At 39.3% G+C, this 18,185-nt stretch overlaps 1 protein-coding gene and 1 long non-coding RNA gene across 3 annotated transcripts in view; one reads left to right on the top strand and one right to left on the bottom strand.

The window, feature by feature from the left end:
- The window catches only part of SCEL (sciellin), a 177,101-nt gene that overhangs the window by 57,337 nt on the left and 101,579 nt on the right, over positions 1-18,185 (bottom strand). For both annotated transcript variants that reach the window (XM_037727983.1, XM_037727984.1), the window contains exons 6-9: positions 17,633-17,701; positions 17,018-17,056; positions 15,906-15,986; positions 14,083-14,148 (exon numbers count right to left, since the gene is read on the bottom strand). In XM_037727983.1, coding sequence (XP_037583911.1) covers positions 14,083-14,148; positions 15,906-15,986; positions 17,018-17,056; positions 17,633-17,701 — 255 coding nt within the window. The remainder of the gene's footprint in view (positions 1-14,082; positions 14,149-15,905; positions 15,987-17,017; positions 17,057-17,632; positions 17,702-18,185) is intronic.
- Positions 1,452-17,226, top strand: LOC108282814. The gene is made up of 2 exons (XR_001816597.2): positions 1,452-1,933; positions 15,922-17,226. It is a non-coding gene; the product is annotated as an uncharacterized LOC108282814 (long non-coding RNA).

An 18,185-nucleotide genomic window follows, 5' to 3' on the forward strand; every position in this document is an offset into this window, starting at 1 on the left:
TAAAATTAACAGGAAGTGGTGAGGAGAAGCAAACGAGACCCCTATCTTCCTCCAGACCCTGTGAATATGTCAGTTTGGGGGGAAAACGGTCCTTGCTGAGACAGAGGCTGTGGAAGCAGGGTCCTCTGAAAGAGCCTAATAAAAAGGTGGGAGATCATTCAGAGGGGATGCTGAGGAGTGGAGGATTTTGGCAATGACAAATGACACACTCATCAAGGTGGAGTGGAAGAATTTGAGATTTCAGTGTGATATTAGGTTGAGTCAGGTTCAGGGAGGTACAGAGCTCTGTGGGGATGGTCCAGGCAATAAGAAATGACCTGACTAGGGTTTCAATGACAGTCTATGGACATAGGGATGGAGGACATGATGGAATGAGTCCTGAAGACCTCTCAGCAGAGTGGTAGTAAGGCCCTGGGTGACGGGCAGCGGAGCACCAAGCATGGTGGGTCTCTTGGCTCTTATGCTTAAGGTGACATTGAAGCCAGAAGAGGGTGTGGACTGCCTGGCTTCCCCACAGGAAATAGTGTCATTTGCTGTAGTGGTTGCTGTTTTCACCCCACACGACCCCAGGGCTGCAGATGTGACAAACTCTTGCCCTTCCTAAAACACCCCACCATATTCTCTCCCTGCTATGGAGCACCTCCTTCATCTCTTCACCTGGAAATTCTCTCCTTGCCCTTCAGACTTTGGCTTAGGAGTAACTATCTTCAGTGATACCCAAAGCCGTGCTGGGTACATCCCTACACTCCCCCGTAACCACCCTATTCACAGCACATATCACACTATTCTGGACTACACATGATATTCTGTTCCCACACTGGACTGAAAGTTCCTAAAAGGACAGCTATATCCCAAGTACTAGGATTGTGTATGACATAAGAATGAAGGAGGAAGTGATTGGCTGAATTTCTGTTTGGCAGGGAGGAAATGGGTACCAAAGAGGGATTTGCAATTTTCAAAATCTGTGCAAGCTTAGCTTCCTTATAGGAGAAATCCAATGTCAATCCCATTACAGGACACCTAGTAGGTGCCAGGTACTTGACTGAGTCATTGTGTCATGTGATATTTCTGGAAGAGCAATTTACATCAAAATAGTCTCCCCATCCTGGCTTAGTGGCATATTCTCCAGGATTTTGTTTGTATTGCCACTGTCTTCTTTTCTCAGAAACTATCCTTGTGTTGGGTGTATGTATCACATGATAGAGTCTTTAGTGTATCTCCGTGGACTCATTGGTTACATGTGTTCCTTCCAGAGGCAGAGGAAAGGGAGAAGGAGGTGGTCAGTCCTGAATAATAATGAAGCTGTGCAGAACCCTAGATGTCTGAGGACGGGCGAGAAAGAAGTAACAAGGTGAAAAGGAGGATTACAAAAAGTAGAAATGGGATGGTGCCAAGCTTTACTATTCTATGCTAGAATCACGTTAATGACATACTGAATTTCTTCAATTTTGAATGTCTAGGGCCCCAAAGAGGTAGGTAAATATGGATGGGGTGGATCAGAGAGTAGAGATGAGTAGAAGTAGTTCTGAGATGGTCTGGAGAATACACAGGAAAGAGAAAGACGAATGTGCAGTTATGAAGGCCAAGAAAAGCAGGGAAGCATGTTTATTTCCGAGGGTGATGCATTTACACCCCTGCTGGGCCAGGAGCCAGGCGATGCCATGTTGACTTCCATTTACCTCAAAGGAGCTTTCATTTGCATCTCTGCAATGACAGCCACAGATGACAGAACTCAAGCCCTGGGGTGGGGCGGGCAATGAGAAGAGTCATTCATGTCATGCCAGGAGGATGATGTGATGCCAAGCAGGGGAATTCAAATACAAGAGTGAGGCAGGAAGCTGCAGCCAGAATGTTTTCAAGAGAAGGAAACAAGAGACATTCATGGGAATGATTCTCAATGAATTCTGCTTTGAGATGCAATGTTCAAGCTCCGGTAAGTTGACCCTGGCTCTCCCTTTCACCCTTCCCCAGACCCCTCAAGGCTCCTGCAGGATCTATGCCACCACACAAGTGGCTATCATGATGAGCTTTCAGAAACAAAAAAGGCAGATTTCACAAGAAACATGTGAACACTGCAGTTGTAGCTCAAAGGCCAACACTGAAAGAAATAACACTGTAAAGAAAGCTGTCAATATCTCTTCATTTCCATGTGTTGCTTCAAAGATCACATCTCTCCTCATGGCTTTTTTCTATAACATGCTTGGCTCTGTGACTTCTGTTCGAGTCTGGCTGTATGAACGTGTCTATTGCCACAGCAAAAGTCTAGGAAGAACAAGGAGTGATTGTCTCTAACATTTAACTGTGAATTTTGTTTTTACTGTCTATTGTGCTTAGCTTTTGTATCTAACAAATAGAATTTTTATACCAACAATGGCAAAGAAGATGAAACTTTTATGTTTATTGAATCTCAGTAACATGCCAGCTTTGCCAGGCTCTCACATACCGGATGTTATTCAATCCATACATTCTAACTTGTGGAATGTGTGTTATCAATGTTGTTATTATTATTATTATTATTTATTGAGGCTCAAAAAGTTGAAAAATTTTGCCTTGGGTCACACTGCTAGTAAGTGGGGCAGCCAGGGTTTCAAACTGGTCTTTCTGATGTTAAATCCCTTGCTTTTTTCTGTATATCATACTGTAGGCAACCAATACTCATCCAGGTATTTTCAAGGCAAATCTATTAAAAACTGTTTGATCTGAAATATTGCTTTGCCCAAGGAAGGACCCATTTGCTCAAAAATTCCACAAGTGCCCCAGTTATATTAGGACACATAACAGTATATGAGATGTAATTAGGCAGTTAAAGACTAGAATAGATGTAATCCATGCCTTCACAGAATTTGGAGAATGCAAGGCACATGTTCAAACAAATGGTTATTGCCATGATGCCTCGCTTTCTAGTGGCCAGTGGCCACTTCAGTAAACCATAACCAAGTAATGGACCATGCACTGGACTAGAATTCTAGGGATCTAGATTCTAGATTTTAAACTAGCTTTTCCACCAACTTTCTCTTCGACTCTGGAAAACACTCCGATTCACTCTGAGACTCTGCTTATTTGACTGTAAAAGGAAGAGACTGACCCAGATCTGTGGATGGTAAGCCACTACATGACCGAGGGGGACGGTGCAAGGAATCCTCAACTCCACAAGTACCTTGACATTCATGTACTGCGCTTTTCAAATGTATGTAGATGCTGTTGTGTTTAACAAAATATAAATTTAAGTTGCCTCTATAAGAACATGAGTCAACTTATATTGGTCAGTAGATACAAAGATACACAAATTTAAGGATTGCTTAAGTCATAGCAGCTTTTTGTCCTTAGACGTTTTCTCAAAGACATAAAAATATTCCAGCTATTATCAAATGGCACTAAAAAAATGCTAGCATCAAAAAGGATCTACTCAAAATGGATCACAGATCTATATGTCAAACACAAAACTGCAAAACTTTTAGAAGAAAACAGAAGAAACTTTAGTAATCATTAGCTAGGCAAAGAGTTCTTAAGTATAATACCAAAAGCTGAATTTATTTAACAAAACTTGATAAATTGGATTTCATTAAATTAAAAAAAAACACTTTTGCTCTGAAAAGTGCATTGTTAAGAGAACTGAAAAGGCACACACTGGAAAAAATATTTGCTATTCTCATATCTGACAAAGGGCTCCCAAGCACAATGTGTTTTTAGAAACTCTAGAAACTCTCAAAACTCAACAAAAAGTAAACAAACCAGCAGAAATAAAATTGGCAAAAAATTTAAGATATTTGGGCCAGGCGGGGTCGTTCATGCCTGTAATCCCAGCACTTTGGGAGCCCAAGGCGGACAGATCACCTGAGGTCAGGAGTTCCAGACCAGCCTGGCCAACATGGTGAAACTCTGTCTCTACTAAAAACACAAAAAATTAGCTGGGCATGGTGGCGCACACCTGTGGTCCCAGCAACTTAGGGGCACAAGAATCACTTGAACCCAGGAGGTGGAGGTTGCAGTCAGCCAAGATTACACCACTGCACTCCAGCCTGGGCAACAGAATGAAACTCCACCTCAAAAAAAAAAAAAAAAAAAAATTAACAAACACTTCACCAAGGAAGACACGCAGATGACAAACGAACACAAGCAAAAATATGAAAAGGCTGTATATCATGTGTGATTCCATTTATGGGATGTTCTGCATATAGCTAAGAGAGGAGACAGAGGGATGAGAGGACAAAGAGGGGTCGTCAAGTAAAATGTTGGTCCTTTCACCCCGTCTCCCACCTCCATTGTCCTCCCCCCAAATCCTAAGCCACAGCATGTCCCAATCACCTATACTTCACCATACTCAAGCCTCCCAGCCTCCTTCTTTCAAAGCCATCTTCCACTCCCCTCCACACAACGCAAAACTCCATTCCCTCAGCATGCTCTAATTCTGCCCAGCTTTAGCAGGATAGAAACCTGATTTATGTAATTGACACTAAGATTTGAATGACCAGCGACAGCCGCTTTAATCTGACATGCTTCTAACTGATGTGAAATGTACAATCTCCAGTTGAAAGAACTTTCAGCAATACTACTAAATGGTGAAATAATTTAAAAAAAAATCAAATAATTTGGTTTTTATGATTGGAGCAAGGTGAAGTTTTGACAGAGTGCTTGACCCTAGGTATCCTATTCTCATAGCTTCTTTCTCTATCCTACTTGTGAGCCTGGAGCTTCCCTGCTTTCTCATATTTCCAGGAGTTCCCCTGGCAGGGGTGGAGGCAACAGGAGCTCCAAGAGAGGGAGGGGAGGTGGGAATCTGGGTTGGGCAAAGCAGGGCCGCTTTGTATTTGCTGTTTGAATGTTTGAGTTCCTTAAAACTAGTGCTAGGAAATCAGGGACTGTCTAGGTGGTTCCCATTGGACTGAAGAAAAAATAATTCATTGTTAAAGGTGAAGACCTTCATTTACACATTCTGAATTAGGTTTCTCCTTGTTCTGTTCAAATAACACATTTTAAAAATAATAAACTCAGGCTAAAATTTTAATTATTCTGAATGTTTAGAAAGAGCAATCTAGGCATTCAGGTAAGATTTTTCAATCACTACATTTTGATATTTTATTGTGTGTTATAGAATCTTAATTTCTACAAAAGAGATTCCACTTAATATAAAGATTTTTTTTGTTGAGATAAAAATGAGATGTATCGCTTTTATTTAGCATGACATCAGATTTTGTAGGGGATTTGGTACCAATAGAGTTAAAAATGTTGCAGCATAATTAGAAAGGTTACATTTTACCATTTATAGTTACAGACAGAAAAATATAACTGTAGTGCAAGGTTGCCATGGCAACTCACTTCTCAATCAGGATATTTTTTTCCTCCTCCAAGTCTACCAATCAGCTAACAGAAAATGAAATAACCACTGAAGGAGAAGAGGTCAAAACAAATAAGGATGAGAATTTATGAATGTATGTAGAAGATATTTATATGGTAATTTTCCTAGATGTGTTTCCACTATTTTAATTTTATCAAATATTATTTATTTTCTTTTCTACCTTTAAAAATGATTCCAGAAAAAGCACATTCATTTCTAATGGTGGCTTCATTATCGTTCCTAAATGAGAATAATGAACAACATTCATAAATATTCATACTGTCTCTTAAGCAAGTACTTTAGTTTGGCTTCCATGAGATCCTCAAATGAGCTTTACATGCCATTTAACCACTGAATCGCCAAGTCACCTAAATACACAGTCAGAATCAGTTGAATTTGCCATAAACAGAATACAAAAATTGAATGGTAGGTTCTGATATCAGAAAGAAATTCAACTTTCCAGAGCTGTTATTTCTCTAGCTCCTTATGATGCACCTGAATATTTCTCCAGATGGCACCTATTATTCTCCCCATTGGCTCACATCTGGCAAATGTTTCCACTCTTTTAAAAGTCTCAAAGATAAGAAAGTATTTAAGAACTTCAAAAATAAAAACATACACAAGTGATTGCTGGCACATTGCTTTGTATTAGGCTTTCGGGCAGATCACAAAACAAAAGAAGTGGGAAGACGGAAACATGGCTCTGAACTTCTAGTGATTTTCTGCATTGATGACACTTGCACTTTCTTTTATACATACTCCAAATCGACAGCATATGGTCAGAGCTCAAATTACATAATGGCACAGCGTTCACTCTTAAAACAGAAACATGATATTCTCAAAAGGTACTTAGGCTTACCACAAATTATGAATGGATATCTGCCCATACTGTCTTACATTAAAAGACATTTTCCCACATGACATCAGATTTGCAATTACTGATTTTCTCCTACTGCGAACTATAATTGATAAAGGATAAATGCGGAGAATGTCTCATGGATGGGAAGCCCATGGTTCTACACTTAAAAATACACTCACATATACACGCCCACACACACCGTACTCTCTGGCATTGGAACTTTGCTCCTCCTCTCCTTTCTGCCTGGAACACCTCCATCTACACCTCCCCTCTGCACCTGGCTTACTCTTGCTCATTCTTTAAGGCTTACCTCTGGCGTTGCCTCCTTTGAGCCTACTCTACCCGAGATACAAAGTCTACTGCCTCCTTCTGTGTACTCTACATATTTTGTGGCTGCCTTGACCTTTGTGCCTATCATATTCCCGAGGACCCTCCCTTGGTGAGGGCCAGCCTTCTTGGCTCAAAATGACTCCCTGGTAGAATCTGAGTTTTCTCTCTGTACTCTTTTTTATACTTCTGGCATCAAGCAAAGTGTTTTTTTTAGCACATAGCCAGAGCTCAATAATTGTTTTGGAAAGAGAAAGAGACAGAGAGAGGGAGAAACAGAGTGAGAAAGGGAGAGACAGAGGTGTTACTTCGCCCATAGAATACAGCACAACTACAAAAAGACAAATAAAATAACAGGCTGAGGGAAATTCATTGTCTAGTAGACACTAAGAAACATAAAATCAATCAATCAATCAATCAATATGCACTTATTGACAAACTACTATGGATAAATTTACTTCATGATTCAAAGAGTTATAAGATGATGCTATCTAGTTGGTGAGTACACTGCACTAGTAAGTGATGTGTCAAGGTAATGCACAATTAATTGCTAAATGAGCATCGAAGATCGCAAGCCTTCCGAGCCCAGTTGACAAAAGTAACACCCTGGGGTGTGAAAGCTTTGGGAAGGAAATAAAATTCATGCCAGATTTTTTGAAGGACGACCCCCATCACACCTGATGTATAGACACACATCAAGGTTCAACTTTCATTTTCTTCTCATTTAATCTTTTCTCAACAGGTATCTTCACTCCAAAGATACTACATTTTAAATCCCTGGGTTCATTTCCAAATCTGGATCTTTGGAACCTGCCTTTTACCTGAACACACTCCCTCCTCCTGTCTGGCTGTTTATCTTTGCTTGGAAATCACTGCTACAGATATATCCTTCCAGTGTCCCAGACCCTACATGCTCAAAACAAAACACAGCGTCAGCTGCTTACGACCAACTGTGTACTCCCCATTCAGCTCTTATTTCTTCCCACATTGATTAGTGGCACTACTATGCTTAAAATCACCCTAGGCTTGAAAACCTAGCATTGTATAATTTCTCTCTTTTCCCCAAATCCCACACATGTTTGGGGACCTGATCTCTGAATTCCCTGCTAGAAGCTCTTCCTACAACATCAGATCTCCCAGAGAAGACTAATGTTCTTCTCATGCCCCTACAGTGGATCTTATGATATGGTTATTTGTACATTCATATTGTCCAACTTTAGGGGCTATAAAGGACCCAGAGCTGGCTGCCACTTTTCAGAGTTCTCTGCTCTGGGACTCCTGTCATGATGCCGAGCAACATCACTTAGACATGAAAGCCCTTTCTCTGATCTGTCTTCCCCCAGGAGTCCCTTCACCCCCCTCCCTTTCTGGGCAGCGGTCTCTTTGCAGCTGCCTTTGGAGGTTCTCATGTGGTGAGTGACTCCCTCAGCTGCAAAACCTGTGAAAGCACCATCCAAATTAAGCTTGTGGCATGCCTCTGCCACCTCATGGTCGTATCTTTTTCCTCCATCAGCACCCTAATCCCTGGAACTTGCTGAAATGCTGACTGAATAAACACAGGAAGGAAGACAAAGAGGTCCATGATAGCTCTGATGTGTTAAGTGTGGGTGTGGCTGGATGTTCAACTTATGATAACACATGAAAAATTTCATTTTAAAATGTCGCATAGAATGCCTCTCAAAAGATGAATATGTCATCATGTTTTGCTACGAGAATAAGATTCTCTAAGGATAAGCTATCACAGGAAAAAAAAAAAGAACTAAACTCCTTGGCACTTATAAAACCATCAAATAGTTAAGAGGGACTGGGGGGCTGGAGAGGGAAGGCAGAAGAAAGGAGTCAGGGGCTGTTGAGCAAAACAGCAACAGGTTAAGGGCTGCAGAGAAATACTAGCCAACAGGAAATGCCCAATAACAGGGATGGCCAAATAATTTATGAACGGGGATTTCCAGCATTTCATTTTATGTAGTTTGGGGTGGGCTTCTGCAATATATTGCTACCACTCCCACCATCCCATATCTTTATCAAGACCTTATGCAAGTGGCGTTTGGACACATCAAGGAAATTATAGCTGGTTTAGAGTGGAGCTGACAGAACAGGACAGAGCTAAGTCAGAGGTAAAATATTGAAGGGAAATCAGATCAAATCATGGTGACATGGTTTGATCATATGGGTGTCCCCACCCAAATCTCACCTTGAATTGTAGTCCCAATAAGCCCCATGTGTCAAGGGCGGGACCAGGTGGAGGTAATTGGATCATGCGGGCAGTTTCCACCATGCTGTTCTAGTGATAGTGAGTGAGCCTCAGGAGATTTGATGGTTTTCTAAGTGTCTGGCATCTTCCCCTGCTTCACTAACTCCATGCTGCCACCCTGTGAAGAAGGTGCCCGCTTCTCCTTTGTCTTCCTCCCTGATTGTAAGTTTCCTGAGTCCTCCCCAGCAATGCAGAACTGTGAGTCAATTAAATCTCTTTCCTTTATGAATTACCCAATATCAGGTATTTCTTCATAGCAGTGTGAAAACAGACTAATACACATGGCCATGCCCTGTCTCACCAGTTCTATTCAAGAGAGTATTGGAAGTTCTGGCCAGGGCAATGAAGTAAGAGAAAGAAATACAGCATATTCAAATAGGAAGAGAGGAAGTCAAATTATTTTTGTTTGCAGATGACATGATCCTATAACTAGAAAACCCCATTGTCTCAGCCCAAAAGCTTCTTAAGTTAAGCAACTTCAACAAAGTCTCAGGATACAAAATCAATGTGCAAAAATTGCTAGCATTCCTATACACCAACAACAGGCAAGCAGAGAGCCAAATCATGAATGAACTCCCATTCACAATTGCTACAAAGAGAATAAAATACCTAGGAATACAGCTAACAAGAGAAGTAAAGGACCTTTTCAAGGAGAACCACAAACCGCTGCCCAAAGAAACCAGAGAGGTGACAAACAAATGGAAAAAACTCCATGCTTATGAATACGAAGACTCAATACTGTGAAAATGGCCATAATGCCCAAAGTAATTTATAGATTCAATGCTAGTCCCATTAAACTACCATTACAGGAGAATATTCTTAACTGAGATAGGGGACCAGATTAGGATGAAGGAGTATGGATTTCATTTTGAACACGTTGAGTTTGTAGTGTCTTTGAGACAAGTGGGCAGTGGGCTATCCAAAGGCGACTCAGAGAAGAGGTCTGGAGTGGATACAAATGAAGAGGTGGAGAGCACACAAATGACTACTGAAACCCTGGATCTGAATCCTGCTGTTGAAAGGCAGAGCACAGAATGGGAGAAGAAGAGAATAGGGACTTGGAGCCTTTAGGAACATCAGCCTTTAATGGCTTGGTAGAAAATGAGGTAGCTGAGGGCACTAAAGAAGAATGGCTGAGAAATTCAAAAAGAAAGAAAATCCAGAAGAATGTGTTGGGGGAGTTTGCTGGTTCTCACAATGAGAAAGATTTCATAAGGGCATAAAGAGTCAATGATGCCCTTTGAATGGTCACATGGTCATACAGACTGATATAAGCAAGGTCATCAGTTACTTAGGGAGAGCTGTTTCCATGAACTAATGGTGATAGGAACCAGAAAATGGAGATGAAAAGCCATCATCAACTCTTCCGAAAATGTCAGCTGAGATGGAAAGAGAGGAAGGGTGTCAGCTGAGTGGGTTTGTAAGATTAGGCTATCAAGTTTTTTGGAGCTATATTTTTAAGAAGAAAGAAGTTTGAACCTGGAAAATGGAGAAACCAGTGAGCAGGACTTTGATCAGAGAGGTAGGAGGAGAGACAGAGGAATATAACGAGGAACAACAGTTATAAAGTTAAATTTTGATTCGGTCTTGATTAAAATGAAAAGAAAACACGTTCTGATAAGACAACTTCAAAGGATAATCTACTTGGCATATCTTGATAATTCAAAACACTGTGTTGGTTATTTCCATTTTTAGCAAGAGAAGAAAGAAGTCAGATAACATTTATATCCCAGTGACTGAAATCACAGTGACCAAGAAGCAAGCTTAGAAATCAGCTAGAAGGGCCAAGGGTTTTATTTAAGTTAAAAGCTTTACATGCCATGTCTTGCTGTCATGAATTACAGCTTCTTTCTTGAATATTTACAAAAATAGGACAAGAGACTTTCAAAGATATTCAAGTCTTAACTCCAAAATTTTGTTTGATCATCCAGGTCTGAACTCTCTCATTGCATGACTAATGTATATCATACATAAAATGACACTTGTCAGGAAATTTCATTTTTTCTTCAGCTATAAAATACAACTATTTTTTAAAACTCTATTTTCTCATTTCAGCTCTAGTTAACCTCACCAGCCTTGTGTTAATTATAAACATATAATTACATGTAAATATAGATAAAGATGTAGATGTAGGAATAGATATATTAATTATAAAACTAGACCAACATAGTCATAGGCATAGATATACATACACATTTAAATAAAGGTACGATATTATGAGCTCTTCTGGTGATTAAAAAAAGAAGGGTAAGGTCCTTTGAGTATGGTTTACATTGCGTTTGTAATAGATTTTAATCAAAACACAACGAAATGCAAGTTTTTCATCTGAACTTGATTTCTTCCATAGTATATAAATTAAGAAAGGAACAAATCGACCTCTCAACAGGAGAGGTCAAGGGAGGAGATTCCAGGGAAAGGACTCATCCTGGATGACAGGGAAGTTTGGTGGTCTTTTCAAGTGTGCTGCACAGAATGAGACACATGGGAGAAAATGACACTTCAGGGAAAGGAAAGGTGGTAAAAAAGAAAAAGTTTGCAAAATTAAGAACAGAAAACATGAGGGTGTCAGTACTAAGGCAAAATTCTTTTGGAGAAGATGGGAGGGAAGAGACAAGGGGGAGAGATGAATACCATTGTATTAGTGAAAGATAAAGGGAAATGTTTAACCTTGAGCCATTAGCTAGTGTTATCAATCATAGTCCCCAATTTTTATCTGTTTTTGACCTATTTTCATTTTCTTTGAGCTCTTTTGGGAAGAAAGATATCTTTTTGAAGCCTCTACTACCTTTCATCATTTAATGATTGCTTCTATTTTTCAGCATTTACTAAAAAAAAGGCTGTTTTTCAGCCCTGGGAATGCACTGGCATTAAAGGTGACAAACAGAAGCTGCACTTTGAGCTCTTCCAAAAAGCACTTCAGAAATCAAAGGCATTGCTATGTTGTTACTATTCATTCTCTCCTTTCCCTGAAGGCTTGGCATGACATTATTTCCGATCCTCAAAGAGAAGTCTTCTCATTTAGCCATTATACTAATAATCTGTGACCCCAAAAAAGCAATGGATATAGAAATTGATCAACCTAGCCTAGTAATCTCCTCTTTCCCTTAGTTCCAGAGCTATGGATCTGAGCCAAGAATCAGAAATAGGAGCATTGTAACTCATTTCATCTTCCATGTAAATCATATCCAGCAATGCATAAATTGTGAGGGAGGGCATAGAGCCAAGCCCCATCAGCTCTGTGCAAACAGATCCACAAGCTCAACAGGCATTGATAGCATGAGATGTTAATTCATGAATAATCCTTCCATGTTTTTACACCGTTATATAACCAGTTGCTTTTTATAATGATATTGGAATAATTAATAATTGGAATGATGAGTTGAGGACAAAAATATGAAGTTATTTTAAAAATAAGTAGTAAATACATCTAAGAAAAGTACCAGTTCTTCTTCATCAAGACAAAATTGGATGGATCTTAACAACATTCAGAAAAAGATAATAACTAGGAGAACTCCTACTTAACATTTCCCCACTTACATAGCTCCTTATATCAAAGGTATCACCCATACGGAATTATCTAATAGCAGCCTGAGGGGAAAGACTATTTTCAACTACAAATGTAATTCATACATGGCAGTCCATGTAATTGGAAGTCATCTGTAGATGAGCAGGCTCTAAAATAAAACACTGTAACAGTAGGTGAATGTGATTACAAGTTGTGGCTCCTCAACATGTTCAGTAATTTGATTTAGTCATAGGTAGGTAGACAGACAGACAGATATAGATGATAGATAGATATATAGATAATAGATAGATAGATAATAGATAGATAGATAGATAGATAGACAGATAATGTAATGGCAGGTATAAATAAAAGCAACTCAAGCTCTTTGTGTCTATTGACCAACTAGAGTTTCTTTACATCCTGACAGAGCTCACAGAAATTATCGTAAAAAAAAATGTATTTCTAAGTATATCCCTTACTTGGAAATGAAACAGATGTTAGAATTCTGCATGGTAGATGACAATTTTAGAAAATAAACAAATATAATATTAAATAAGCACATAGTTTAATAATATTCTCTTTTCCAACAGTCAGAATTAGAAAAACAGATCCCACTGAAACATGAAAATGTTCCAGAAGTTAAGACATAAAAACATCTTTGGTTACCTGAAAAGTAAACTAAATAGGAGGCCTGTTTTTGTTTCTGAGTTAGTGATGATATAGATTAGAGAGCATGTTTCTTTAAAGACCATAGTGCAGGCTCCATGTTTTGTTCACTGATATATCCCAAGATCCTAGAATAATATCTGGCACATGGCAGTGTTTATTATTTATTAAATTGAATTGTTGCTGGCATTCATAGCATGAAAATTGTAGAATAAGGTGTCCTCCACCTGATCTATCATTTAGTTTTAACTATTACTCTCAAAAAAAAGATAAAAGTGGAAAACACTCATTTGTCACTTAATATTTAGGAACAACTTGCCACGCATATCGTCATCCACTTCTCTGGGTTCTGCACAGCCTGGAGGCAGCTGGGCACCAGGAGCCCACACTGCAACCCCTGTCTGATGCCTGCCACTATTCTTAGCTGCTGTCACTGTTAAGGGTTAAGCTATGTCTCCTCTGCCCCCAAAATTCATATGTTGAAGTCCTAATCCACAATCTCTCAGAATGTGATCTTACTTAGAAATAGGGTGATTGCAGATATCATTAGTTAAGTTAGGATTAGGTCATACTGGAGTAGGATAGACATATGATTACCTGCTTTATAAGAGAGGGAAATTTGGACTCAGGCAAGCACACAGGGAGAAGGTCATGTGAAGATGAAGACAGCAATCAGGGCAATGCTTGTACCCGCTGGGCAATGTCCGTGATTACCAGGAAACCACCAGAAGTTAGGGGCCCCCTCACAGCCCTCAGAAGGAACCACCCCTGCTGAACCCCTGACTTTGGACTTCTGGCCTCTGAAGCTATGAGGCAATAAATTCCTGTTGATTAAGCCATCTAGTGGCACTTCATGGCAGTTCGCAGCACCCAGCTTGTGGCATTCATTTCTTCTGCTGTAAGCAACCCTAGCAATCTAATACAGCCACCTACTTACTCCCAGCAGTTTGTCAGATGTCCTGCCAGGGTACTTGTAGCCCTGACCTTACTCCCACTGGACACTCTCTTGCACAGGGCTGAGAGTTCCCAAGATTGCCTCCCATTTATCCCAAAGCATCCACAATTATATGTTGTCAATGTCTGACATGTTCTTCCATCCAACAGCACAGTAATTATACCCGACACCTTTCCCTTACCGTCTCCTGGCTTCTGTGCTTGAAGAGGCATTGTAACCTGGAGGGGGCGGTGGAAACCAGGACTGCCTGTAAAGAAATGACATGATAATAAACATGGTGCTTGAAAGGCCGATCACACCCACGTGTCTGAAAATAATTTGACAGTTAAAAAGGCAGTGAGATTATACCAAGCCTTGGAAGTAAAATGAACACTATTTCATAAATGAAGTAGGACGTAACTGTCCTATATTCTAGGCTATCTGTTCCTCCAAGTAAACTTCTTTTCTCATTTCCTTTGGCACTGAGTAATGTGGACACTTCTTTTAAAAAGAAATCTAAAGCAAGCCTGGAAAATAATGACAATTGTTAAATCTAGAGAGCAAATTCATATATGTTTATCATGTTATTCTTCCTATTTTTCTGTATGTCTGAACTATTTTATAACAGAAATAACAATCTCATACTCTACTCAAAATATAATTTTTTAAAAACTGTGATAGAAAACTTCAGTTCTAACCTCAATTGGGAAGATGTCCTGATATCACTAGGACATAAATTTAATTGGTAATAATAGCTAAGCAGAAAGACCAAGATATGGATGAAGACTGAAGATATTCAGATGAGAATGATACACACTACAGAAGGAAAGGCATACAGGAAATCGGGCTTTAAATTCTTTAAGTGGGTCTATTCTCTGAGTCACCACAGAACTGAACTAAGACAAGGTAGGAGTCAATCAAGGCAGATTCCAGTTCAATGTAAAGAATAGATGCTATCCAGACAGGCAAGTCGAAGATGTGTCCCAAAATAGTGAGTCTTATTGCTGGCTTCAGTGGCCCTGAATTATGCCTCAAATGTCAGAGGAAAGATTCTTACACTAGGTAGGAGATTGAACTAAGTGACCTAAAATTTCTCTTTCAAACTTAGGAATCTGTTTTCACCAGCAAAGAGTCAAGGGTCGTGAAATGTAGGTTCCAGGGAAAGATGAGCCACATTTTCTGAGACTTTGCAGCTACAACAAAACCTTATTGAAGGAAAAAATAGAATCAGTCATGGCCAGTCCATCAACAAACATTGAGCACCTACCCTATATGGAGCATGGACCCAGGTGCAGACAGGGAAATTGAGAAAATTTAAAAGCAATGACATTTATAAATGCTTGTTTTCCATTTGCATCACAATTCATAGCCCTGGGGTTTTTTCAACATGGCAAATATCTCTTCCACCATCATGTTCTGTGTCATGAAGATTATTTGGTCACCACTGGTCCAACTACTTCTCTGTGCCTGCTAATGGCATAGGACTCAGCACCAGCAGAATGTGGTAGACCATGCAGGGGAGGTCAGAGGAGGAGGCAAGAATCACACAAATACAGATGGATGTCTCCAGAAAGGGTCTTTGACTCTGTGTTTGGAAGCAAGGTCAGCCTAATCCACAGAGCAGAGGCATCGGCTCCAGATACAGGCTGGTTTCAGAAGCATGGAAACATGTGGCCCTACATCCATCATTATTTAAGGTTAAGGCATTCCCAGCAGCAGGGCTCCGTGAAACATGATACCTCAAGTAGTCTGCCATTTAACATGTAAGCCCTATCATCTAAAACATTTCGTAGAAATTCAAGCTCCTAACGGAACTGAAAATAAGACTCTATATTTGAGAAAGAGATTGTTGGGGGAAAGAGCTGAAGTTTGGGAACAGCAGAATGTAGAAGCTGGATCCCTGGGAAAAAGAGGAGGAAGCTTTCTAATGCTGCCTGGGAGTTTGGTGGATGACTTGGTTCAGAAATTAAAGAACAGTCTTTCATAGTGGATCAGCAAGAGGTAGACACAATGAACTCATTGTACCTTTTTTTCTTTACAGGAGTAGTAGCAGAAGTGGATGCTATGGTGTTGGAAGTGTTTGCATTCAATGAACCACCAGGTTGCCTGTTTAATGACAAGAACAACAATTAATCACACTCTTAAACATTTCCATTTCACCCCACCTTTGAAAAGTCTTAACATCTACTCATATTCCTGCCTGCTCTCTGTTCATCACAAAATGTTTCACTTGGGGATGGAAAAACAGCCAAAGATCTTCTTCCTAAGTTGACTTCCTTAGTTTAGAAGTTGTCAGGTTTTCATACAACTAGCTAAACCTAAAGGAATAGGATAAAGAAGTGATTCATAAAATGACATTAACTGTCGGAAATTCTGACCAATCCATTCTGATGTGCTACAGATTCACATTTCTTTGATTATATTGTGACTAACTAATTATGTTTTTTGCATTAGAAGCATTATTGCTTAGGAAAACATTTTAAATCATGCAATCTTAAGTCTCCATCTAGCATTTATTCATATATGCAGATCCTCAAAAAATGGAAGTGACCCAGGCCCATTTCAAGCTCTGAGAGGTATGATCCAGTGTATAAATTACTTTATACATAAATAGGAATTCAAAAACAAAATAAGTTTATAAATCTGTCTGATTTGGGCTGCTTATAACCACCAGTAGTACACTCCAGAGAAAATGTATTTCATTTAAACCGATTTTTAGCTCACCCTATGATTTCCCAATTCAATTTTCTCTGAAGGAGGAAGTGTAAATGTGAAAGGTAGGTGGGGAAGGAAGTGAGGTGTGAAGGAAGGGCTAATTATTGTGGGAGTAGAGGGAAGAAAATTCCTGTGGGGGAAAATATAAGGAGTCTAGATTTTAATAAAGAAGAAGAAAGAAAGGATGACCTAAGCTTTGGTGTTTGGTTAGAGTAATGATTGGCAAACCTTTTTTCTGCAAAAGTCCAGGGAGTCACAATGGAACCTTTGCAGACCATTTTGGCATCTGTCTTCTGCTACTCAACTCTGCCAGGACAATAGGGGCATGGCTGTGTTCCAGTAAAATTGGCCTACGGGTGGTATACCCTGGTTTTTCTTGAACACATACAAAGAAATATACTACAATTAGAAAGAATACATACAACTTTGTTACTCCCGATGATCTGAACGTGGACATGCTCCTGGTGAGAGAGAAAGAAAGCAAAGTTTTAACAATGAAGAATGAATATTTGCATCTACTTGGAATTATTCTTGAATATAGAGTTATTAAAAGTTAGACATTGGTTGAGATAAATAGAAAGCATCATATTTGAATAAATTTAATGAGATGATTTCATGATTTTGTTTCTTGTACTAGATTCCAAAGAAAATTTTTTTCTTCTGAAAATTCAGCATCTTTTAAGCCCAGTGTTTTTATTTGTTGGTTTCAGTAATTTTCCTTGACAATAATAATGTAAAATTTGCATTTGTACGTATTTCATAATTTTGCCACCAGGACAACTTAAACAGAAACATAAATGTGGTAAGAATGGTGATTTGGAGCTACAAGTGCTCTTGGTTTTTAAGCTAAACAACAAAGTTTCATTCTAGCCATGTACAGAAGTAATGATTTTCTCTCCTGAATTTCTGCAATAAAAATATCGAGACTAAGAATTTACAGAAAGATATCACGTAGGTTTGAAGACTTGCAAGTACATAGGTAACACTTAGAAAAATATTATACTTGAGCCTTTCCCATAGTTAGTAAATACTGGTACCTATTGGTTAGTTGGTTATCCAAGGTATTGGCCTTATATGTTTTAGCAGCGTCCTTTCTGTCTGAGATCCTTTATAAAGAAACAAAACAAAAGTCTGGATAAACATTTAAGTTATCAAACACCTTTCAGACCTTTTTCATGCTAGAATAACTTAACAACATAGCCTTTCTCTAGTAAAGAGAACCATTGTTCAAGTGTTATATTTTAGAAAATTTTAAAATACAAGGATACTACTTATGACAAAATCTACTTATAAGGTTGTTTTAATATAGTTTGAAATTTTATTTTATTTTGTTTTATTTTGTTTTGTTTTGTTTTGGTGAGCTGGAGTCTTGCTCTGTTGCCCAGGCTGGAGTGCAGCAGCATGATTTCAGCTCACTGCAACCTCCACCCACAGGGTTCACGCTATTCTCTTGCCTCAGCCTCCTGAGTAGCTGGAACTACAGGCATGTGCCCTGATTCCCAGCTAATTTTTATAGTTTTAGTAGAGACAAGGTTTCACCATGTTGGCCATACTGGTCTCGAACTCCTGACCTCAGGTGACCTACCTGCC

Source organism: Cebus imitator, unplaced genomic scaffold (genome assembly GCF_001604975.1).
Source record: "Cebus imitator isolate Cc_AM_T3 unplaced genomic scaffold, Cebus_imitator-1.0 Scaffold252, whole genome shotgun sequence".
Classification (NCBI taxonomy): Eukaryota; Metazoa; Chordata; class Mammalia; order Primates; family Cebidae; genus Cebus; species Cebus imitator.